Here is a 25249-nt window from a genome sequence, read left to right on the forward strand (position 1 = left end):
TCCACCCATTAGATCTAGTCTTGCAATCCGGAGCAAGACTTCTTCTTCTCCTCCTCCTCCTCCTCCGTCTTCGTCTGTCTTCTTCTTGGCCATGCTCTGCCTAAGACGGGGACCGCCTGTCTGTCGGCCAGAGGGTATCTTCTTGAGCGTCCGGCCCGGCTCCTGGGGCCAGCGGCTCTGGAGCACCACCAGGACTCATCGCAAACCTCGGGCCTCGTCAGGGGGGACGTGACCAGCCTCTCAACTGGAGGAGCTGCCCAACTTCACATTCCAGAGAGCCAGCCAGGAACTTAATCCCGCCTCCCAGCCGGAGCTGGCCTGGGCTCCCTGCGGGAGAGGGTGCCCACAAGTTCCTGGAGGTCACCGCAGCCCCAACAGAGCAGGCTGCGAGAAGAAGGCAGACTGGCGCTTTGTTGTTCTCTGGGAGGGGGTGTGTGTGTCTCTCTCCCCTTTGGGGCTGGCTCTTTCTGGAGCCGGTAGGGTTGCCAGGTCTGGGTTGGAGATTACCTGGAGACTCTGGGGGTGGAGCTGGGAGAGGGAGGGGCTTGGGGAGGGGAGGGGCCTCGGAGCCCACCCTTCAAAGCAGCCATTTCCTCCTCCAGGGGAGCTGATCTCTGCCGGCTGGAGATCACTTGTAAAAGCCGGAGATCTCCAGGCCCCACCTGGAGGCTGGGAACCCTGGGAGCCAGGCTCTACTGGTACCTTTCTGATCCTGGAGGCAACCTCTTTCTACCTGGGGAGTGGCGTTGGCAGCTGCCTGTCCAGGGATGCGTGGGCTGCGCTCGTCATGAATAGTCATCACAATATTTATTAGGCGAGGGATATTTAGGACGCTTTCGGGCAGGGGGAGTGCCGGCCGTTTCATTGTGTCAGCTCATTGTGTATTTATGCTTTCATTGGACACAATTTTAATTGAAAATGAGTCCTCTTGTTTTCCTGGGCTCCTCACGGCTCCTACCCACACACGCCTCCCCCCTCCCCCTCCCCCCTCATTGGCGGAGATGGCTGCGGAGGAGAGCCAGGCCCGGAATGGAAATTGGCCTTGTGTCATTGATTCGGATGATGAATGTGGTGGGAGGCGGAGGGTCGGTGGCTTCCTCCCCCCCCCATCACTGCCTTGCAGCAGGCAGCTGATCACTGGGCCTGGAAGGGTTCCGAATTTGGTGTGTGGGGGGCTATCTGGGGAGGGTTGTGCCGGGCCAAAGCTGTCTTCGGCTTCCAACTGCCCCTCCTAAGAGAATAGATCTGGCTCCATCTTCTACATGACAGTCCTTCATATACTTGAAGACTGCAGTCGTGTCCCCTCTAGGCCTTCTCTTTCCCAGGCTAAACAGACCCAACTCTCTCAGCCTTTCCTCCTAAGACCTGGATTCCAACCCTCTCACCATCCTGGTTGCCCTCTTCTGGACACGCTCGAGCTTGTCGACATCCTTCCTACAATGTGGTGCCCAAAACTGGACACAGGACTCCAGGCGAGGGCCGACCGTAGCAGAATAGAGCGGAACGACCACCTCCCTTGCTGAAGGTTCAGTCCTTGGCAGCATCTCCACTTCCGAAAAGGGAATCGGGCAGGAGATGATGGGAAAGGCCCCTCTTGCCAGACAGAGGAGACGAGAGGGGACTGGGGGTCCTGCTCCAGAGGAGGCAGCATGACGGGGCACCCAACATTGCAACGGGCTCTGCGCTGGCCCACCTGCCTGCTTTGGTCCCCCATATATGGCTCCCGTTGTAGATGGTTGCACAGGGTGCTGGATTTGCAGAGCGGCCCTGTCTTTGATCAGGCTGACTCGGATAATAATTGCAGCTGTTTGCCAAGTGCGGGCAGGGATTAGGAAGGGGGACCACACCTCCTGCCCACCGGTGCCAGGTTTCTGCGTTTCTAAGCCACCCGTCCCGGCGGCGTGGGCCCCACTCAGCCCGGTTCCCCAGAGTTCTCGCCGTCTGCTTGGTCCTGGGCCACTTGTCGCCCTCCCGCTGCCTGCCTTGGTGGCCCCCAAAGCACGCTTGGCAGCCCTTTGGCCCTCTGGGGGACCTGCCGAAGGAGCATCCTGCAGACGTCTTGGCAAGGTGGTGCCTTCTGGAACAGGACACGGCTGGGTTCGGAGTGAGATGCCAAGGAGGGGGCTGCCGTGTGCCCCTCATGGAAGAAGAAGAGAGGAGGTAGGCCTCTCTCGGCCTGGAGAGACGCTGCCCGTCTGAGCAGGCAGTAGTGACCCTGATGGACCGAGGGCCTGATTCAGTTACGAGGCAGCTTCATCTGCCCACTAGACACGGTGGCTTTTTCATAGCTCCGGGGCAGAGCCCCTGCTTGGCACGCAGGGCCCCCAGGCTCAGTCCCCGGCGGCATCTCCAGCTCAAAGGGCCAGGCGTGAAAGACCCTGTTCTGCCGGAGACCCTGGAGAGCGGCTTCCAGTCTGAGCAGACAAGACTGACCTGCATGGACCCGGGGTGGTGGTGGTGGTCTGATACTAAGAACATAAGAACATAAGAGAGAAGCCAATGCTGGATCAGGCCAATGGCCCAATTTGGTGTGGTGGTGAAGTGTGCGGACTGTAATCTGGGAGAGCCGGGTTTGATTCCCCCACTCCTCCACTTGCACCTGCTGGATGACCTTGGGCAAGCCGTAGTTCTGATAAGGGCTGTCCTTGAAAAAGAGCCGTTTCTGTCAGAGCTCTCTCAGCCCCACCTCCCTCACAGGGTGTCTGCTGTGGGGAGGGGAAGGGAAAGGAGATTGTAAGTCCCTCTGAGACTCCTTTGGGTAGTGAAGGGCAGGATATAAATCCAATCTCTTCTTCTTCTTGAAAAAGAGCAGTTTCTGTCAAGAGCTCTCTCAGCCCCGCCTACCTCACAGGGTATTCGTATGGGGAGAGGAAAGAAAAGGAGTTTGTAAGCCCCTCTGAGTCACCTTTGGGTAGTGAAGGGCGGGGGATAAATCCAATCTCTTCTTCTTCATCATTCAGTCCAACACTTTGTGTCACCCAGTGGCCAAAAATACCAGGGGCCACCAGGAGGTCCAGCAGTTGGGCCAGGACACTAGAAGCCCTCCCACTGTTCCCCCCCCCCAAGCACCGAGAATACAGAGCATCCCTTGCCCCAGACTGTTAGTTCCTATCTATACCTTGTGGCTAAGAGCCACTGATGGACCTCTGCTCCATATGCTTATCCAATTCCCTCTTGAAGCCGTCCATGCTTGTAGCCGCTGCCCCCTCCTGTGGCAGTGAGTTCCAGGTGTTCATCACTCTTGGGGTGAAGAAGTTTACTTTGGCAACCAGCTTCATGAGTCTCCCTAAGGCCTCGGGTCGCCTGGTGGCCGCCTCTCTGGCCCCCTGAGAGCGATCACCGTCAAAGGACTGCCGGGGGCCACTGCTGGCTTCCGCCTGCCTGCCGCCGTCCCTGCACAGCTTCCTCACCTTCGTTGTGGGGCTGTTTGCGGAGCCAAGGGGGAGCTCGAATGGGTTCAGGGACCCATTGGCAAAAAAGCCAGCGTTTCCCCTTCCCCCCCAGTCTAGTCGGGCCTCTTTGCCTCTCCCCTTTGCTGCTGGGAGCTGGTGCCTCCTTTGTGTACTGTAACCCCTCCCAAACAGGTGAGGTTCCGGAGCACACCTGCGCCGAGCCCCCCCAGCCCTCCCCTTCAGCTGGAATGGCCTGTCAGGATTGGGGGGGCTCCTTCCTTTCCCCCTCCCGCCGGACTCTGGGTCCGTCTCCCCACCGCCCGTCCCTTCCTGCCCACCGCCGCCTCCTTCCCCCGAGATCGGAAAGTGAAATTGATTGAGGCTGACGGCCAGCGAAGGTGGCTGCTGCTCGCGCAGAAGCGCACCGCCCCGTCTCCGTGGCGGGGAGATAATCGAGGTGGAATATTTGATCGGCCGGGAAATGAGGTGCTAAATTTGTTGTGAGATGGGTGTCAAAATCAATCCAGGCGCCTTCCTTCTGGGGGGGGGGGGGAAACTAAATGAGAAATCATTAGGTTACACAGTCGGGAGGGGCAAGGTGGGTCTATTTTTTGGGGGGGTGGGGTGGGAATCATTAGCTTCCGAGCGTGTGCATGCGCCGTGCAATAGCCAAGTGTGACAAACAATCCCTGCGCCATTAGCGTCTCTGTTCCCGCTTGGAAGAGCCGTGTGTCTGGAATCTTCCTCCCGGGTGCAACGGAATTGGGAGGGGAGGGCTGCTTTTCGTACGCGCCGGGGGTGCCATCGCTCGGCAAAGACGTGAAGGCGATGCCTTTGCTTCTGGGCGCGGGGGCGGGTCAGTTTTTAGGACACGCCAGGTTCTTCAGCGCTGAGAAGAGGGTCGGTTTGGTCTTCCTCTCCGGCCAGCTGGTCTTGGCTTTGTCGGCATGGGAGGCCTTCGTGGCCGGCAATTCCCCCATCTCATCCCGCCCACGTTTGCAACCGTGAGCCCTTTGCCCTTTCGTTAGGTACTCCTCTCTGTATCCATCCGGCCTTGTGGCTTCGCCTTCGTATTAACATTTTCTGCCCTTTTCCTCAGCAAGAGTTCACCCACTTGGAGGCATCGGTTGCAGGATCCTGGCCACCTTTGGGGGCTCTTGTTTTCCGTGGCCTCCCAGGGGATGGCTGCCAGGGGTCTCCTGGGCAAGGCTCCCTCTAAGCCGCGGAGCCCTGTGGGCACAATATTCTCCTTTGTGAGCTACCGGCATTAAAGTTGTGAGTGAGCGACTTGGCTGCTGCATAAATCAGTTTGCTCTGGAGCCCTCCCTCCCTGGGCGAAGACAAAAATGTGTGCGCTGGAGGCTAAAGAACTGTGAGCTAGCTCACGCTCACTCAGCTTAGAGGGAACACTGCTCCTGGGGTGACTTGGGAGACTGCAGGGACTCTGTTTCAGCCCTGCAGAGGGGAGGGGAGCAGAGCTTGGGCCATCCTGCAGGAGAGAAGAGAGCCTGTCCTAGAAAGGCCACAAGTGGCACCTCCCGATTTTTGGTCTCTCCTCCTGTTCGCTCTGTGTGTGTTCTGTGGTTGACGGACCCCCAGTGCCTGACCAAGGGGCTTCCGCTTCAGTCGGCCCCTCTTTAAGAAGGCACCGTGTCCTCTGTGTGTGTGTGTGTGTGTGTGTTTGCCGCAACAGACAAACGGCTGGTTATCTTTGGCATCATCATCACACACTTCTCTGTGTTTTACTGTTCTGCATAACTTATTCTGGTTTTGTGCATCAGGGCCTCTGAGGACACACACACACCCCGCTTTCCGCACATGCTTCCCAAGTGCCTTTGCAATCATATGAACGTAAGAACATAAGAGAAGCCAATGTTGGATCAGGCCAATGGCCCATCCAGTCCAACACTCTGTGTCACACAGTGGCCAAAAATACCAGGTGCCCTCAGGAGGCCCAGCAGTGGGGCCAGGACACCAGAAGCCCCTCCCACTGTTGCCCCCCTCAGCACCAAGAAGACAGAGCATCACTTGCCCCAGACAGAGAGTTCCTATCTATACCTTGTGGCTAAGAGCCACCGATGGACCTCTGCTCCACATAAGAACATAAGAGAAGCCAATGTTGGGTCAGGCCAATGGCCCCTCCAGTCCAACACTCTTCTGTGTCACACAGTGGCCAGAAATACCAGGGGCCATCAGGAGGTCCAGCAGTGGGGCCAAGACACTAGAAGCCCTCCCACTCTTGCCTCCACCCCAAAAGCACCAAGAATGCAGAACATCCCTTGCCCCAGACTGAGAGTTCCTATCTGTACCTTGTGGCTCATAGCCACTGATGGACCTCTTCTCTTAACATAAGAAAATAAGAGAGAAGCCAATGTTGGATCAGGCCAGTGGCCCAGCCAGTCCAACACTCTGTGTCACACTGTGGGGGCCAAAAATACCAGGTGCCCTCAGGAGGTCCAGCAGTGGGGCCAGGACACTAGGAGCCCTCCCACTGTTGACCCCCCCCCCCACCCCCCAGAATACAGCGCATCCCTTGCCCCAGACTGAGAGTTCCTGTCTATACCTTGTGACTCATAGCCACCGATGGACCTCTGCTCCAGATGCTTATCTAATTCCCTCTTGAAGCTGTCCATGCTTGTAGCTGCCACCCCCTCCTGTGGCAGTGGGAGGGCTACATGAGGGCTAGAAACCAGACTGGGATCCTGAAATCTGCAAAAAAAAAACCCCGAACTATTATATGCTTTCCAGTGCCCTGCTGAATCGGGGCACCCACATGGCCCCTGATCTGCCTTCCTCTCCTCCGTTTTCGTCTGTGTCGCTAGGATGGTGGCGAAGGGAGCGTGGGACAGGACCAAGGAGTGGTGGGCCCTTCCTGCAGGATTCCCTGGCCCGTTTTATTTTCGCAGCGTGCCTGTGTCATAGAGCAATAGAGGCATAGAGACAGGGACTGACCAAAAAAGAGCCAGTTTGGTGTAGTGGTTAGGAGCACAGACTCTAATCTGGGAGAACCGGGTTTGATTCCTCACTTCTGCACGTGCAGCTGCTGGTGTGACTTTGGGCCAGTCACAAGTTCTCTCAGAGCTGTTCTCTCAAGGGCAGTCCTCAAAAGAGCTCTCTCAGCCCCACCTACCTCACAGGGTGTCCGTTGTGGGGAGGGGAAGGGGATTGTAAGCCACTCTTGAGACTCTGAATGAAGGGCAGGGTATAAATTCAATCTCTTCTTCTTCTTCTTCTTCTTCTTCTTCTTCTTCTTCTTCTTCTTCTTCTTCTTCTTCTTCTTCTTCTTCTTCTTCTTCTTCCTCCCACCCAGTGAGTTCCAGGGCTGAGCAGGGACTTGAACCCAGGCCTCTTGGGGGAAGCAGAGTCCACCCTACTGGCTCTCCCTACTGCTCTGGGTACGGATTTCCCTTCGCAGTTATTAAGAAGGTAAATTCTTTTTGGAAGAGAGGGACTGGGGGAGAGAAGAAGAAGAGGTTGGATTTATACCCCATGGCCCTTCACTACCCAAAGGTGTCTCAGAGGGGCTGACAAACTCCTTCCCCCTTCCCCTCCCCACAACAAGTACCCTGTGAGGTCGGTGGGGCTGAGAGAGCTCTTGACAGAAACTGCTCTTTTTTTCAAGAACAGCTCTGAGAGAACTGTGGCTTGTCCAAGGTCATCCAGCCAGGTGCAAGTGGAGGAGGAGTGGGGAATCAAACCCGGTTCTCCCAGATTAGAGTCCGCGCACTTCACCACGACACCAAACTGGCTCTCACGCCAAACTGGCTCTCATAATGAGCTCCCACATTTTAATTTTTGTCTGGGTTTTTTTTTTTTATGATGATGATTTAAAGCAGTTGTCGCCATTACCGAATGCGAAATGCAAACAACTGGAGCGTCCATCCCCTGGAGAAAGATTCCTGTCCGAGGCAGAGTGGAGGAAGGAGTCATCAGCTGATGGCTTCCCCTTCTCACACACACACACCCCTCCCCACCAACCAGGGCAAACGGTGACTCATGTGCCTGGCCTGTGTTCGTGGAGGGGGCCCTGCCTGCCTGCCTGCGCCCACCGCTTCCCCTCCCCTGCGGTGGGGGTGCCAGGGTCTGCCCTGCGACTGGAGCCGGGGTGGCACGAGGCATGAAGTGGCCCCCGCTGGCATTTCTCTGGGCAGGGGTGACTGGGTGGCGCCCTGGAGCTTCCTCGCCATCTTTGCCGTTGGACAGGAGCTGGTAGCCGCGGGGGGAAGGGTTGCTGGTCGACTGAGGCCCATTCTCCTCCGGTGGGCACACGGACGGTCTCGCTTGCATTCCGTGGGGCAGGGTGAATGCCCCATCCCTTTGGGGGGGAGAGGTGGTGGCTGTGGGAGGCTTGCTCCTGCCAGTCCAAGGCTGTCGGCACGGACAGGGATAGGAGCACTGTTCCCTCTAAGCCGAGTCAGTGTGAGCCAGCTCACAGTTTCTTAGCCTCTGGCGCACACCTTTTTGTCTTCGCTCAGGAAGGGATGGGGCTCCAGAGCAAACTGATTTATGCAGCAGCCCAATGGCTCGCCCACAGCTTTCATGCCAGTCGCTCACATAGTAGAAGTTTTGCCCACAAGACTCCACAGCTTAGAGGGAGCATTGAATATGAAATGTGCATCATTTGGGGTGGGGGGAGTGTTCCCAGCCCCCTCTCTTGATATTTGGGGGGTGGGTGGTAGCAAAGCACCCCGAGACTGAATTTTGGGTGGGTGGGCGCGTCGCTGGGATGCCGGCTTTTCCCCCCGCTGAGCTAGGCTGTTGCCTGGTTATCAAAACTCACTGCCTTTGATGTTTCTCAGATGTTTGGCCCACGCAGGAACCTTAAACTTCATCTCCGAGTCTCGCTGGAGGCCAAATCTGGTGAGCCTCTCCTTTGCATTGTGACGCCAGGCTCAAAGTGTTCCTTCTAAGGTCCTCTGGGGCAGAGACCTGCTTTGGTTTCTGGCATGACCGAGTCAGGTGCCGTGAGGGCACAGACCTGGCAGGTTGGCTGAAAGCACAGGGCCCACTGAGGGGGCATTCTCCCTGCGGCATCTGAGTGGCAACGTCGGCAAAAGGCACTCTGCGATGGCTTGGCCAAAGAGGGGCAGGAGGTGCCCTCTTAGGGGCTGCCGCGTCTCCGGCCAGAGGAAGGCCGCCTTCACCAGGGATGCTTTGAGGCCAACGCTGACCACCTGCGGCCCAGTTTTCCTGCTGGAAGGACTTGGGGAGGGGGCGTGGCTTAGTGGCAGAGCACCTGCTTGGCATGCAGGAGGTTCCAGGTTCAGTCCCCGGCAGCATCTCCAGTTAAAAGGACCAGGCAGGAGGTGATGGGAAAGACCTCTGCCTGAGACCCTGGAGAGCTGCAAAGAGGGGCCGTGGCTCAGTGGCAGATCATCTGTTTGGTATGCAGGAGGTCTTAGGTTCAGTCCCCGGCATCTCCAATTGAAAGGACCAGGCAGGAGGTGATGGGAAAGACCTCTGCCTGAGACCCTGGAGAGCTGCAAAGAGGGGCCGTGGCTCAGTGGCAGATCATCTGTTTGGTATGCAGGAGGTCTTAGGTTCAGTCCCCGGCATCTCCAATTGAAAGGACCAGGCAGGAGGTGATGGGAAAGACCTCCACCTGAAACCCTGGAGAGCTGTAAAGAGGGGCTGTGGCTCAGTGGCAGAGCATCTGCTCGGCATGCAGAAGGTCCCCGGTTCAGTCCCCGGCATCTCCAGGTAAGGATCAGGTAGCAGGTTAAGGTAGACCTTTACCTGAGACCCTGGAAAGCCGCTGCCAGTCTGACAATGGTGACTCTGATGGACCAAAGTTCCGATTCGGCGTAAGTCCGCTTTGGATGCTTCCTGTGACCTCTGAGGCCCTGCAGGGCCATTGCTGCCCCTTGGCCACCCAGGAAGTAGTAAGAGCGGAGGGCCCACTGCCTCTCCCTGCAGGGGGCTGCCTAGATCTCTACCCTTCCCACTGCAGGGGGTGGTCTGTTGGCTTTCTCATCTGTATCCAGGCTAGCAGGTAACCCCTCTGGTCTGGGAAGCAGGAAGGAAGAAAGAGGAGCAAGATTGTCTTTCTTGTTCCTTTGTTTCTATTTATAGCCCCCCCCCCCTTTCCAGTGGGACCCAAGGCGGATTACGAGTACGATTAAAAAAAAACCCAACTTTTAAATCTGTCAGTAAGTGGTGGATAACAAAATATGATAACAATAGCTGTTGTAGATTTCCCGGGTTGTCTGGCCGTGGTCTTGGCATTGTAGGACCTGACGTTTTGCCAGTAGCTGTGACTGGCATCCTCAGAGGTGTAACACAGAAAGATGGAGTACCTTGACACAGAGAGTACTCCATCTTTCTGTGTTATACCGCTGAGGATGCCAGTCATAGCTGCTGGCGAAACGTCGGGTCCGACAATGCCAAGACCACGGCCAGACAACCCGGAAAGTCTACAACAGCTAATGAACTCCGGCCGTGAAACATAAGATAACATACGATAACAATAGCCCGCTACCAATTGGTAGTCATCTCACTGTCCATCCAGGGCAGTTTGGGGATATAGGGTCAACTTGAAAAATGCTCAGTTGAAGATAGGGAGGGCCACAGAAGCCCAGAATTCAAATGTCACCCCTGCCACATGCCACAAGCTGCTGTCTCGGGGCCACGGAGCGTGGCGCATGTGAAGTGTAGTTGTTTGGCGGTGGATACCTTCGTGCCTCATATCTTTTTGGAACCTCCTCTTGTAAGCAGCTTGTTTGCACCGAGATGTTTCTCGAAGAATATTGGTTTACTTTTAGCATCACCTTTTTCCATTGAGACTCCAGGCGGATTATGGAAATAGAAAAACAATGCAGTAAAGACCCGTCAAATCACAACAGTAGAGAGGACAGTGACTGGAGAGCAATGGAATGAGAGACAGGAGAGTCCATCCCATGAAGAGACAATGGGATGCGTTCAATAAAGGAAGTGCAGTAAGGCAGGGAAACGCTCACGTTTTCACAGTCAATTAAAACCACAATCCTGTTCCCTGTATAAAACGGGGTCTCTTGCACAATTCTTTTTCTTTGCCCCCATTTTCCCTTCATAAAAATGTCCCCCTAGAATAGTTTTCTTTCGCACATTCTGGAGCACGATGGAAGCGTGCCAGCATTTGGCTCATTCTTCATCACGCGGCCAGATAATTTCTGAATATTTCATGCCCTCCCTTTCAGGAGAGCCCAACTCCTAGATTTTGGGCTTCTTCTCCCGCTTGCTGGGGGCCTAACTAAATCTGCTTTCCCTTCCCCTCCGCGGTAATTTCGGTCCCTTCCCCTCCTCCCCGTGATCCATGCCACCCCATTCAGTGATATTCTCAGGCTGAGGCAGGGGAGAGAAATCGCCCCAGCGGGGCCTAATCCGCCTCCAAATATCTTCCATTTCCCGAGGATTTTGCTCCTTCTCTTAGGCCTAAGTGCTCAAGTCCTTAAACTGGTCATCCGTAATCCCTCCTGTCTCTGTTCCCAGCCCCCCCCCCACCCATTTGCTGCCTACTTAGGCAAAATATCAGCTTCTTCTGTTTGTTGGCACTTTTGGCTTTTATTTGACACCCCCTCCCCAGCACAGTCCAAAGTTCTCTGTGCCTCTTCCTAATAAGAACATAAGAGAAGCCAATGCTGGATCAGGCCAATGGCCCATCCAGTCCAACACTCTGTGTCACACAGTGGCCAAAAATACCAGGTGCCATCAGGAGGTCCACCAGTGGGGCAGGAGGCCATTAGAAGCCCTCCCACTGTTGCCCCCCCCCCCCGAAGCACCAAGAATACAGAGCATCACTTGCCACAGACATATGAACATAAGAGAAGCCAAAGTTGGATCAGGCAGGGGCCATCAGGAGGTCCAGCAGGGGGGCCAGGACACTAGAAGCCCTCCCACTGTTGCCCCCGCCCCCAGCTCCAAGAAGACAGAGCATCCCTTGCCCCAGACCGAGAGTTTCTATCTATGCCTTGTGGCTCAGAGCCACTGATGGACCTCTGCTCCATATGTCCATCCAATCCCCTCTTAAGAACGTAAGAGAAGCCAATGTTGGATCAGGCCAGTGGCCCATCCAGTCCAACACTCTGTCACACAGTGGCCAAAAATACCAGGTGCCATCAGGAGGTCCAGCAGTGGGGCCAGGACACTAGAAGCCCTCCCACTGTTGCCCCCCCAAGGACCAAGAAGACAGAGCATCCTTTGCCCCAGACTGAGAGCTCCTATCCATACCTTGTGGCTAATAGCCACTGATGGACTTCTGCTCCATATGTTTATCTAATTCCCTCTTGAAGCTGTCCATGCTTGTAGCCGCCGCCACCTCCTGTGGCAGTGAATTCCATCTGTAATCACTCTTTGGGTGAAGAAGCACCTCCTAGCACCTTTAGAAGAAGAAGAGAAGAAGAAGAGGTTGGATTGATACCCCATGGCCCTTCACTACCCAAGGGAGTCTCAGAGGGGCTTGCAAACTCCTTTCCCTTCCCCTCCCCACAACAGACACCCTGGGAGGTAGGTGGGGCTGAGAGAGCTCTTGACAGAAACTGCTCTTTTTGAAGGACAGCTCTTATCAGAACTACGGCTTGCCCAAGGTCATCCAGCAGCTGTAAGTGGAGGAGTGGGGAATCAAACCCGGTTCTCCCAGCTTAGAGTCCACACACTTAACCACGACACCAAACTGGCTCTTGGTATGCCATCCGGGAGGACAGGCGCCTAATTTTCCAAGAGGCTGGAAGCAGAAGTCCCCGTCAGTGCCTCTCGCCTCCCAGGGTGGAAAAGTGCAGCACGGCCATTCCCAGGCATGGTGTTTCCCCACCATCCGTGGTTCACAAAGGGCTGCTTCCGCTTTTTCAAATGTGGCGGCCTTCTCTTGCTCTTTCCTGGCCCAGACTCTTTGTTACGCTGCTTCTGGGTGGCCAGAAAGGGAATTAAATTCACACACATGAACACAGACTTGAAGCTGGGCTCCTGCTGAGTCAGACCCCCCCCCCCCGGTCCATCAAGGTCAGTATCGCCTACACAGGCTGGCAGTGGCTCAGGCAGAGAAAGGTCTGTCACATCCCCTGCTACTTGGTCATTTGAACTGGAGATGCCAGGGATTGAACTGGGAACCTTCTGCACGCCAAGCAGGTGCTCTGCCACTAAGATGTGGCCCCTCCCCCCCTTTTAACTCCATCGTGGTGCATAAGAATGTAAGAGAAGCCATGTTGGATCAGGCCAGTGGCCCATCCAGTCCAACATTCTGCATCACACAGTGGCCAAAACCCAGGTGCCATCAGGAGGTCCACCAGCGGGGCCAGAACTCCAGAAGCCCTCCCACTGTTGCCCCCCAAGCACCAAGAAGACAGAGCATCACTGCCCCAGATAGAGTATTCCATCTATAAAAGGTAAAGGTAAAGGTTCCTCCTTGCTCGAAAGCCAGTCGAATCCGACTCTAGGGTTGCGGTGCTCATCTCCATTTCCAAGCCGAAGAGCCAGCACTGTCCGAAGACATTTCCGTGGTCATGTGGGCAGCATGACTAAAAACCAAGGCGCACGGAACGCTGTTCCCTTCCCACCGAAACGGTACCTATTTACGTACTTGTCATATCTTGCTTTCGAACTGCTAGATTGGCAGGAGCTGGAACTAGAGACGGGAGCTCATTCCGTCATGCAGCACACTCGGGTCTCGAACTGCTGAACTTCCAACCTTCCACAGCCTGCAGTTCACCGTCTTAACCACTCGAGCCACCGCAGCTCTTTTTTTCCATCTATACCTTATGGCTAGTAGCCACTGATGGACCTCTGCTCCATATGTCTCTCTGACCCAGCCTTGAAGCTGCGCTATGCCTGTAGCCACCGCCACTTCCTGCAGCCGTGAATACCATCCCTCTTTGAGGGAAGAGGTACCACTGGTATTGGGGGTGGTGGTGGAAAGTGCCATCATGTTGCAGCACATTTATGGGAACCCCATAGGACTTCCAAGGCAAGAGACATAGAAAGGTGGTTTGCCACGACCGGTCTTTGTGTGCGGACCCAGGGCTTCCTTGGTGGTCTCCCATGGGCTTCTGCAACTCAGAGAAGATACCGGTATAGCTCAGGGTTCCTTCCCGTTTTTGTTGTGGTTGTTGTTGTTGAGAAGAAGAAGAAGAAGAAGAAGAAGAAGAAGAAGAAGAAGAAGAAGAAGAAGAAGAAGAGGAGATTGGATTTATACCCCGCCCTTCACTTGGAGTCTCAGAGGGGCTCACAAACTCCTTTCCCTTCCCCTCCCCACAGCAGACACCCTGTGAGGTGGGTGGGGCTGAGAGAGCTCTTGACAGGAACTGCCCTTATCTTCTTCGTGGTCTCTGTGCATCACACCCTTGGGATATACTGCGCCTGCGCTGACCTTCTCGGTACCGGTAGCTAGCAAAAGGGATTTTCGCGCCTCTCCCAGGTCACGCGCCGGCTCCACTGCGCATGACCAAGGAGGGGCACGCAGATCCCGCCAGTTCTTTTCTGACCGCCGCGCTGGTAGGACGCCTTCTGCTTCGGTCTGTTAAGTACCTAACTTCTGCTAAACTTGCGTTTAGTTAGTTTCCTTTTCTTTATTTTGTTTTTTGTAGTTAGCATTTTTCTTCGGTGTGTTTGTTCCTTGTCTTTAACGTTTCCCCCTCCGCTGGCCTATGGCCCCGCGGTGGGGTTGTTTCAAACGGTGTAAGACTTGCGGCCTTAAAATATCTCCCACCGACGGGCATTCGCTTTGCCTCGTCTGTTTAGGGGAGTCGCACTGTGTTTCTAAGTGCGGACATTGCCAGAAATTCTCGAACCAGACGAGAAAAAACAGGGCAGCTCGTCTGCACTTGGCTTTGATGGAGAAGGCGCTATCTCCACAGTCGTCTTCGCCGTTGGACACGTCCGGGCACGCCTCGATGTCCACCCTGGCTGCGGACACTTGTCCTCCCGTTTCGGGACCATCGACGTCGACGGTCGCAATCGATGCTTCGGCACCGAAACGATCGACGCCGATAAAAGACCACCCCGTACCTTCCAAGATCCGGAAGCAGGGGATATCTGATGCCGTACCTTCCAAGATCCGGAAGCAGGGGATATCTGATGCCGTACCTTCCAAGATCCGGAAGCAGGGGATATCTGATGCCGTACCTTCCAAGATCCGGAAGCAGGGGATATCTGATGCCGTACCTTCCAAGATCCGGAAGCAGGGGATATCTGATGCCGTACCTTCCAAGATCCGGAAGCAGGGCAAAGACTCACAGCAGTCGAAGAAACCTAAAACGGACAAGTCGAAAGTCCATAAGGTTTCAGCTAGTCAAGGTCGAGATCTCACGCAAGAACCTCATCACCTGATTGGTTCAGATCTCGACATCGACCTTACTCAGCAGACAAATCAGTCGCAATCTGATATGTCGAGTCGTCAATCCTCTCATGCTTCCCCGGAACGTGGAGTCGATGATCGACACCGACCGGCATCCCCTACTTTAACCTGGGATGAGAGACAGTGGCATTACTTGTATGGAAGCCGATACCCATACCCATGGGCTTTTCCTCCACCACCTCCACCTGACTGGGATCGTCAATCGGTGTCATCCCGCATCTCGCAGTTTCGGGATCGATCCTCGGTATCGAAGCAGTCCATGCCGATACATCCACCAGACCCGGCTGCACCCCCGGTCAACATGCCGACAACGCATCAACCGGAATTACCCGGATCATCCCCGGAACCATCCAATGTATCCTCCGATTCAGACGACTCCTCTGAACATATAGAGGACGTGAACATACAATCCACCCCACAGGATGTGGAAGCGGATCTGCCTATTTCTCCATCAGAGGATGTTAAGTCATATGGAGACTTTGTTCAACGTATGGCGTTGGACCTGTCTATGACTCCTACTCTCGTTGCCAGTTTCGTGGATGACAATGTTTTTGACATTATGCATTCCAACACTTCGCCTTCTGTGGCTCTTCCAATGACAAAAGTCCTCTTACAAACTACTAAGGACTTTTGGACCCATCCAGCCTCCATTACTGTATCCAATAAACGTCTGGATCACATGTACAAGATCCAAGAATCTGGGGCTGAGTTTCTATACACGCATCCTAAACCCAATTCTTTGGTCGTATCGTCGTCCACGAAAGGAAAATCGAGTCACTCAACGCCATCAGATAAGGAAGGAAAGAAGTTGGACTCGGTGGGCAGAAAATTTTACACTGTCGGTGCAATGGGCATTAAAACGGCAAATTATGCAGCCTGCATGGGCCGCTATCAGTTCAATTTGTGGAAACGCTTAAACGACTTCCTTCCACATGTACCAAAGGAATGTCAGCCTCAGATTAAGAGGCTTCAAAATGAAGGGATGGTACTGGCTAGACATCAAATTAGTGCTGCCAAGCATTCCTTGGAATCTGCTAGCAAGACTCTAGCAACTTCCGTAGCCCTACGCAGACATGCCTGGCTCCGTTCCTCCTCATTGCCATATGATACCAGATCGTCGGTGGAGGACCTTCCTTTTGAAGGCTCTGGACTGTTTAGTTCCACCACTGATACGGTATTACAGGAAATGGATAAGAGTATCAAGACGTCTAAAAGTCTGGGAATCTCTCCCCCAACTAAATACCCTAAGACCAAGCAATGGCCTAGACAATCTTGGTCTTCTAGACAACCGTACAACAAATCGCCTACGGATCAATGGCAAAGACCTCCCTCTTCTCAGTCAAGGTCTTTTCCCCCTAAGAATAAAGGACAATCATCGGGTGCCTATAAGTCGAAGTTTCCCAAGAATCCCAAACAGGGGCTTTGACTTCAGCCTTACTGCTCATACTCGCCTCGCTCCCTTTCTTCACGCATGGCTGGACATTTCTACAGACAAATGGGTTCACTCTATAATAAGAGATGGCTATCTCATAGAGTTTTCTCAAATCCCCACAATTTCCCATTTCGTCGGAACTCCAACGTCACCTGTCCTGATGCAAGAAGTACGATCTCTGTCACTGAAAAACGCTATAGAGATAGTCCCGGCGGCAGATCGTTGCCACGGGATTTATTCCAGATATTTCACGGTCCCCAAGAAGGACGGAGGACTTCGTCCAATTATGGATCTAAGATTTCTCAATCGATTCATTGTTTACAAAAAGTTTCGTATGACCACTTTGCAAAGTATTTTACCACTCCTGCCTCCAGGGACATGGATGGTCACTTTAGATCTCAAAGACGCTTATTTTCACGTCTCCATCCATCCTCGTCACAGAAAATTCCTCAGATTCACGGTCGGAGAGGACCATTATCAATTCAAAGCCCTCCCCTTCGGGCTCTCTACCGCCCCCAGGGTTTTCACGAAGGTAATGGTGGTTGTCGTCGCCCACCTTCGTCTTCAGGGCATTCAGATTTTTCCGTACATAGACGACTGGTTAATGGTGGCAGATTCAAAGGACTGTCTCCTTCAGCACATCACCATTACACTGTCGACCCTATCCTCCCTTGGAATTCTAGTCAATTTGCAGAAATCCATGCTGCAACCTGCAACTCGCGTGCAGTTCATAGGAGCTGTCATAGATTCCCTGGCCACTCGGGCCTACCTTCCTCGCCAACGGGCAGATACCATTCGTCTGGAAATTCGACGTTTGTTCCGATCCAATGTGACATCAGCAGTCCACGTTCAGCGGATCCTGGGTCTCATGGCAGCCACCACCTCTGTGATCGAGTGTGCACGCCTTCGCATGCGTCCGTTGCAGCTTTGGTTTCTAAAGAAATTTCGCCCCTCCTTTCACCCCCCAAGTCTTCGACTAGTCGTGCCTCCTCAGGTCCTTACCTCCCTGCAGTGGTGGCTCGTGGACACCAATTTGCTGGCGGGTGCACCGTTCCAACCGATTGTTCCCGTGATGTCGATCACCACAGACGCCTCCCTGTGGGGTTGGGGTGCTCATACGGACGACACTTGTGTGGGTGCTCCATGGCAGCCCCTTTGGAAACGTCATCACATCAACTATCTGGAACTGCTGGCCGTAAAATTTGCCCTCAGATCCTTGCACAAACAGGTTGCAGGGAAAGCTGTGTTAATATTTACGGACAATACAACTGCAATGGCTTATATCAATCGCCAGGGCGGGACAGTGTCCAGATCCCTTTGCAGGCTAGCTATGGACATATGGGAAGAGTGCCTTCATCGGAATATCACTCTCCAAGCTGCCCATCTGCCAGGAACTTTGAACCAGCAAGCAGATTTCCTGAGCAGAGGAGGAGCATCGGACCACGATTGGGAGCTGAATTCAAAGTATCTCCTCCCTCTTTTTCAACGTCTGGGACATCCCCACATCGATGTTTTTGCAACTCGATTCAACAAGAAGTGTCCCATGTTTTGTTCCAGAGCGGGGTTGGACCCTCTGTCACTGGGGGACGGCCTGTTGATATCGTGGGCTCACAACTTTCTGTACCTATTTCCTCCGATTCCGCTGCTTCACAGGGTGTTGGTGAAAATACAACACGACAAGCCCCATTGTCTTCTAGTAGCCCCCTGGTGGCCTCGGCAAGTTTGGTTCCCGACACTGTTGAGGTTAGCCAAGGGATCCTTTGTACACCTGCCGCAGGAGTTGGATCTCCTCCAGGCTCAGGAGGGCCAGGTCCTTCACTACGATCCTCTGAGTCTCAAGCTGACTCTGTGGGAAATACGCTTTCAGTGATGGACGCTCGTATCAATGATGTCTTGTTGAACTGTCGTAAACTGTCTACTCGGACTTCCTACACAAGGAAGTGGAATCTATTCCTGCAGTATTTGAATTCCTCAAATCTACCTCCTCCGCCAGTGGATTTGAGGTCTATTTTTGCATTTATTTTGTCCAGAATGGACTTGGGTCTCAGTTTTTCGTCGGTTAAAGTGTATTTAGCTGCGGTGTCAGCTTTTCATCCATCTGTTGATGGGTTTTCAGTTTTCTCGCATCCTCAGACAAAACAGTTTTGTAAAGGCCTTATTCGCCTGTACCCTCCCCGTCGTCCTCCAACCCCGGCCTGGGATTTGGCTTTAGTTTTGCGTTTTTTGATGGGAAAACCTTTCGAGCCATTGGCCACTTGCTCTCTAAAATTGCTGTCACTCAAGACTGCGTTTTTGGTGGCCATTACCTCTGCTCGTCGGGTCAGCGAATTGTCTGCTCTGAGGTGTGATCCACCATACTTAAGTTTTTCCCCACATGGGGTTTCATTGTCTTTGGACATCTCCTTTTTACCGAAAGTTGTTTCGGAATTTCATTTACGTTCAGATGTAGTTCTGCCATCATTTTTCCCGTCTCCTGCTAATGAAGAGGAACGGAAATTGCATTCTCTGGATGTTAAGAGAGCGTTGTTGTTCTATTTGGGCAGGACTAAGTCTTTTCGCCAGTCTCCAGCTTTGTTTGTTGCTCACAGTATGCCCTCCCAAGGGAAGAAGATCTCTTCCCAGAGGCTGTCGAGATGGATTGTGGAGGTGATCAAGCTATGCTACGCTTTGGCTAAGAAACCTCTTCCAGGTCAGCTTCGCGCCCATTCTACGAGGGCGGTAGCAACTTCCACAGCTTTCCTGCGAGGTATGCCGTTGGAGGACATCTGCAACGCTGCGACTTGGGCTACTCCGCTCACCTTCGTGAAGCATTATGCCCTTGATGTCCGGTCTTCTCGTCGTGTGGCGTTGGGTCGGTCTATATTGCAGACGGCGCAGATGTAGGGCCTCGGCCCCTCCTCCAGGTAAGAGTTATTGCTTGCTATTCTCCCAAGGGTGTGATGCACAGAGACCACGAAGAAGATAGACAGGTTGCTTACCTGTAACTGGTGATCTTCGAGTGGTCATCTGTGCATTCACACCACCCGCCCTCCTTCCCCTCTGCTCTCGGCCCTTCATCTTGTTTCTTTGAAGGCTGTTGGGCGGCGGTCAGAAGGAACTGGCAGGATCTGCGTGCCCCTCCTTGGTCATGCGCAGTGGAGCCGGCGCGTGACCTGGGAGAGGCGCGAAAATCCCTTTTGCTAGCTACCGGTACCGAGAAGGTCAGCGCAGGCGCAGTATATCCCAAGGGTGTGAATGCACAGATGACCACTCGAAGATCACCAGTTACAGGTAAGCAACCTGTCTTTTCAAGGACAGCTGTGCCAGAGCTTGTGACTCACCCAAGGTCACACACATGAACACAGACTTGAAGCAGCAGCTGGTTTTTATACCCCACTTTTCTCTACTTCAAGGAGTCTAATAAAAGTAGCTTCCAACCGCCTTCCCTTCCTCTCACCACAACAGGCACCTTGTGAGGTCGGTGGGGCTGAGAGAGAGCGGAGGGAACCGTGACTGGCCCAAGGTCACCCAGCAGGCTTCATGTAGCCCTGCTGGAAACACTGGGGTGGATCCCAGGGGTCTTTTCCACCTGTGGATGCTCCCTTGCCCCGCCCCGATGCCCCGATGCCTCGTGCTCCAGAGGGTGGCTCCTTGTTCGGGGGGGGGGAGTTCCACCACTGGGGGGAACCGGTCTGTCCTGGGCTACACTCCAGGAAGGGGGCTTTGAAATGGCGGAGAAGGGGCCAATGGAAGCAACCCCCTTCCGTGGTGGGGGTAAAGCGTGACTTTTGGATCCTGGGGATTTAATCGCCACCTTTCCAGGCTATTAAAATCTCATTTGAATGAAGAATGGCTGTTTCCCACTGTGACGTGTGATATTAGTTCTGTTCGCATCCGCATAAAAATCACAAGAGGTGGAGGAGAAACAGGCAGACAGCAGGAGGCTGAGAACCCCCTTGGCTTACCCCCCCCCCCCCCCCCCGCACCCCGCGGGTTTCCTCCATGCTGAGTCAGTGTGAGCTAGCTCACAGTTTTTCAGCCTCCGGCTCACACATGTTTGCCTTGGCTCAGGAGCGATGGCTTGAGATGGCAAACTCATTCATCGCCCGCTCACAGCTTTAACGCCAGTCGCTCACAAAGTAGAATTTCTGCTCACGGGACTCCACAGCTTAGAGGGAGCGCTGGAGGGGACCCTCCGGAGCCTGTTGCCAGCCGGGGGCCGAGGTCCTGGTTTGCCCTGTGGCTCCGCCTCGTGCTCAGGGGGCTGCGTCTCACCTGCTGGAAGGGCAGTGGAACGGTATCTGCTTGGCATACAGAAGGTCCCCCCGCCCCCCAGTTCAGTCCCCGGCTTAATTGGCAGGTTGTGTCCATGAGAGCTTTCTCCTCTCCTCCTGCGCCGTCCCCGGTCAGAGGAGACAAGATGGGCCTTGAGAGACCCCTACAGGGGCTGAGTCTGGCCAAGGCGGCCGCATGAGTTGAGGCGAAGAAGTCCCAGGGGTGTTTGTTTGCAGGGCAGGTTTCACCGGCGGGCTGCCTCCAACGGGGGGTGGGTGGGCTGCAGTGTGCCTGGCTCAGCTCACTCTCTGACCAGACCCCCCTCCCCACCCATCATGGCCAGCCACCCCTCACCCTATGCCGGCCTGGTCATCTTCCGTCTTCTACACCTGCTGTGGTGTGGTGGTTAAAGAGTGGTGGACTCTAATCGGGGAGAACCGGGTACGATTCCCCCACTCCTCCACATGCAGCCAGCTGGGTGGCCTTGCGTCAGTCACAAGTTCTCTCAGAACCGTTCCCTCAAGAATGGTTCTCTCAGAGTTCTCTCGGTCCCACCTACCTCATAGGGTGTCTTGTGGGGAGAGGAAGGGAAGGAGACTGTAAGCCACTCTGAGACTCCTTCGGGTAGTGAAGGGCGGGGTATAAATCCAGTCTTTTCATCCTCCTCCTCCTCCTTCTCCTTCCCTGGCATTATTTCCTGCCTCTGCAGGGGGGTTCTCTGCCTGACTTTCCCCTCCGGAGCTCATGTGTTTCTCAACTGAGCGCCCTGCGGCAGCAAACGACTTGGCGCTGCAGATCTTGGCTCCCGGCGCTGGGTTCCTCCTGCCCACGCGACATCTTTGGAGAGGCCAGCTGGGGCCTTTGCAAGCCCCCAAGGAAGACTTTGCAGCGCTCCAAGTCTCTTTTCAGCCTCCTTTTCAAAGACGGTGCTCCAGGGATCATGAGCACAGAGGCCCCCTGGAGCGGCTGCCTCAGCCTGGTGGCCTGGGAGGGAGGTGTGAAGGCCCACCCCACTCCCGACTTGCTCTGCGCCTGGTTCCTCTGGGCCCTCTCGCCATGGCCCTCAGCTGGACCCCTCCCAAGATGAGCAGGTCCTATGGTCTGGTTTCCTACAGTGGTTTTCTTTGGTAGGGGTGGTGGGCAGTGTCCCCTCTGAGCTGTGGAATCTTGTGAGCAAGAAATTCTACTTGGTGAGCGACTGGCATGAAAGCTGTCAGCGAGCGATGTGGCTGTTTATTCTTTTATTCTATTTATTATTTTTAATTTCTAGCCCTCCCTCCCCGCGAGCGGGCTCAGGGCGGCTCACAAATAGGGCACGTGTCAATACATAAAACAGGTCAGAACGGCATAAAAAACAGTCATTACTATTACGAAACTATAAAGCGCTCTAGATGTTTCAGATCGGTCTTCAATAAAAAGATGGCCTCTTGAAAATGGTATTCCCAAATTAGTGGTGTCAGCTCCACGCGGCGCTGTTGTTCACTCCTCCCACGGCCAGTTGGTGAGGATGGTAAAGGTAATGATGGTAAAGCAGTGATGGTGACAGTAGTGGCGGCTCCTACTCAAAAGCCTGGCGGAAGAGCTGAGCTCCGTCTTACAGGCCCTACGGAACTGCGCAAGGTCCCGCAGGGCCTCCGGATCTCCTCCGGGAGCTCGTTCCACCAGGTAGGGGCCGCCACTGAAAAAGCCCTGGCCCTGGTTGAAGCCAGCCTGGCCTCCTTGGGGCCTGGGGTCACCAGGAGATGTTGCGTCCCTGACCATAGTGCCCGTAGGGGGACATGTGGGGAAAGGCGGTCCTATTCATTTGCTCTGGAGACACCCTTCCTGAGCTGAGACAAAATGTGTGAGCCGGAGGCTAAAAAACTGTCTCACACTAACTCAACTTAGAGGGAACACTGGTGGGGATCCAGCTATTAGCCACAAGGTAGAGATAGGGGCTCTGGGGCAAGGGATGCTCTGTCTTCTTGGTGCTTGGGGGGGGGGGTCAACAGTGGGAGGGCCTCTAATGTCCTCCTGGACCTCCTGATGGCACCTGGTGTTTCTGGCCACTGTGTGACAGAGAGTGTTGGACTGGATGGGCCTTTGGCCTGATCCAACATTGGCTTCTCTTATGTTCTTATAAGAGGGAATTAGATAAGCATATGGAGCAGAGGTCCATCAGTGGCTATTAGCCGCAAGGTATAGATAGGGTCTCTGGGGCAAGGGATGCTCTGTCTTCTTGGTGCTTGGGGGGGGGGTCAACAGTGGGAGGGCTTCTACTGTCCTGGCCCCAGTGCTGGACCTCCTGAGGGCACCTGTTATTTCTGGCCACTGTGTGACACAGAGTGTTGGACTAGATGGGCCTTTGGCCTGATCCAACACTGGCGTCTCTTATGTTCTTATGTTATGTTATCTCCCGGGCTCCTGGGTTCCCTTGCCAGCCCTGGCAAGGGGGGTCTGGTAGCGTGGGGCAGGGCCTGCCCTCTCTGTCTCAGCCGCTAGGCATGGGGGTGAGGAAGGATGCCAAGGGGGTACTGAATGCTGGAGCAGTTGGCAGTCGGCTGCCTTCTGGGCATCGTGCTGGCAGGGGGCCAGTCGGGCATGGGGTGTCTTGGGCTCACTGGCCACACATCCTTCAGGATCACACAGGCCTCTTGATCTGGCATCTCCCCTGCCCAAGACCTCCTTGCTGTACAAACTTTCCACTCTGGCTCTCCCTCCCACAATCCCTCCGTGGCGCTGCGCCACAACCTTGTTTTCATTGCATTTTCTCATTCGTTCATCTGCAGGGAGTGAACCTCTGTGCTCACAGGGGCAAAGCTTGTGTTTAAGGGGGGGGGAGGAAGTAGGAGGAGCTACCCTCTGACATTATGGCTAAGAGGAACCTCCATATTCAGAGGCAGTCTATCTCTGAGAGTCCCTTGGACTGCCAGGAGATCAAACCAGTCAATCCTAAAAGAAACCAACCCTGACTGTTCCCTGGAGGGCCAGAGATTGAAGCTAGAGCTCAGATACTTTGGCCACCAAAGGAGAAGGGAGCCCTCACTGGAGAAGAAGACCCTGATGCTGGGAAAGATTGAAGGTCGAAGAAGAAGAAGACGGCAAAGGATGAGATGGCTGGACAGCGTTGTCGATGCAACGAACATGAAATTAAGCAAACTCCGGACCACGGCGGAAGACAGGAGGGCCTGGTGTGATGTGCTCCATGGGGTCACGAAGAGTTGGACTCGACTGTGCGACTGAACAACAACAACAACAACAACATATCTCTGAGACCCAAATGCTGGGGCAGAGAGTGAGGGTCCTTCCGTGCCTTTCCGGTCAGCGTCCCGGAGGCATCTGGGTAGTGGTTGCTGGCCTGGTGGTGGTGGGGCCCTTTGGGCTGACCCCGCTGGCTTTCTGGAGACTCTCAAGAACTCTGTGATATCATCGGCTGGAGACCACAGCAGAGGAGTGATGGGATCGTGGGGCTCTGCTCAGCAAAGCTGTTTCGTAAGCCCCTCTGGACAGGCGCCCTGGAAAGGCAGCATAACACATGCGCTAAATAAATTTATTTATTTGTTTGTCAAATTTCTACCCCGCCCTTCCAGCCAAGGCCGGCTCAGAGCACCTTACATAAAATTAACACATGGAGTTACAATATCAGGAGGAACTTCCTAACTGTAAGGGTGGTTGAGCAGTGGAACAGACTGCCTCGGGAGGTGGTGGGTGCTCCTTCGCTGGACGACCCTCTTTGGGGTATGTTGTAGGGCTCTCTTTCGGCTGTGCTCCTGCAGAGTGCAGGGGGTTGGACTGGATGACCTGCAAGGTCCCTTCCAACTCTAACATTCTATGATTCTATGATTCAATAAAGAGTTAAATCAATGCTAAAACCAAAACAATGCTAAAACCAATTAACTGTCTAACATAATAAGTGCTAGTATTGTTGTCATGAATGTAACGATGGCCGCCATACTCAGTTCTCTCTCTCTCTCTTCACACACTCGGCTCCTAGGCCTTATTCGGGTGTCTTTCAGGCGACTGGCTCAGACGGTTATTAAAAATAACGGATAGACATTAATAGATAATGGATACAAATTCTTGTCAACAGCCTTGTGAGGTTGGCCAGTTTACTCCCCAGGCAGGTGGAGGACGGGGGAGGGGGGAGCAGTGATTTCCTAATAGAAAGACCCACCAAGCTGTACTGATTTATTGACTTCATTGGTACCCCCTGCCTTTCTCCCCAGCGGGACCCAAAGCGGCTTACATCGTTCCCCTCCACTTTATCCTCACAACAACCCTGTGAGGTAGGAGGTCAGGCGGAGAGTGTGAGGGAACTGGATAAACATATGGAGCAGAAGTCCATCAGTGGCTGTTAGCCACAAGGTATAGATAGGAACTCACAGGCTGGGGCAAGGGATGCTCTGTATTCTTGGTGCTTGGGGGGGGGGGAGCAACAGTGGGAGGGCTTCTAGTGTCCTGGCCCCACTGCTGGACCTCCTGAGGGCACCTGGTATTTTTGACCACTGTGTGACAGACAGAATGTTGGACTGGATGGGCCATTGGCCTGATCCAGCATTGGCTTCTCTTATGTTCTTATGACCGGCCCAGGGCACCACCCCCTATATATGGGGTGTTGCCCAGGGTCACCCAGTGAGCTTCCACGACAGTGGGGGGATTCGAATCCGACTCTCCAAAATCCTATTCTGACATTAGACCACGCTGGCTTTCTCGAGGGGACATCTGAGTCCCCCCCCCCGCCCCGCCCCCGTGACTCTCTCTACGCCCTCTTGCCCAGCAACCCCTCCCCTTCGTCCTTCTCCCCCCCACCGAGCCAGCCTCGAGGCCTCCCTCCCTCCCCCTCCTTCCCCTCCCTTCCAGAAAATATAA

The 25249-nt window shown here is 54.3% G+C and overlaps 1 protein-coding gene across 1 annotated transcript in view; it reads left to right on the plus strand.

Annotated features, from left to right (window-relative positions):
- Positions 1 to 15016: 15016 nt before the first annotated feature.
- Positions 15017 to 25249, plus strand: part of KIRREL (kin of IRRE like (Drosophila)) — a 53746-nt gene continuing 43513 nt past the window's right edge. Inside the window, exon 1 of the mRNA XM_015429558.1 lies at positions 15017 to 15203. Coding sequence (XP_015285044.1) covers positions 15017 to 15203 — 187 coding nt within the window. The remainder of the gene's footprint in view (positions 15204 to 25249) is intronic.

This window comes from Gekko japonicus, unplaced genomic scaffold (assembly GCF_001447785.1).
Source record: "Gekko japonicus isolate JY-2015 unplaced genomic scaffold, Gekko_japonicus_V1.1 scaffold358, whole genome shotgun sequence".
Taxonomy (NCBI): Eukaryota; Metazoa; Chordata; class Lepidosauria; order Squamata; family Gekkonidae; genus Gekko; species Gekko japonicus.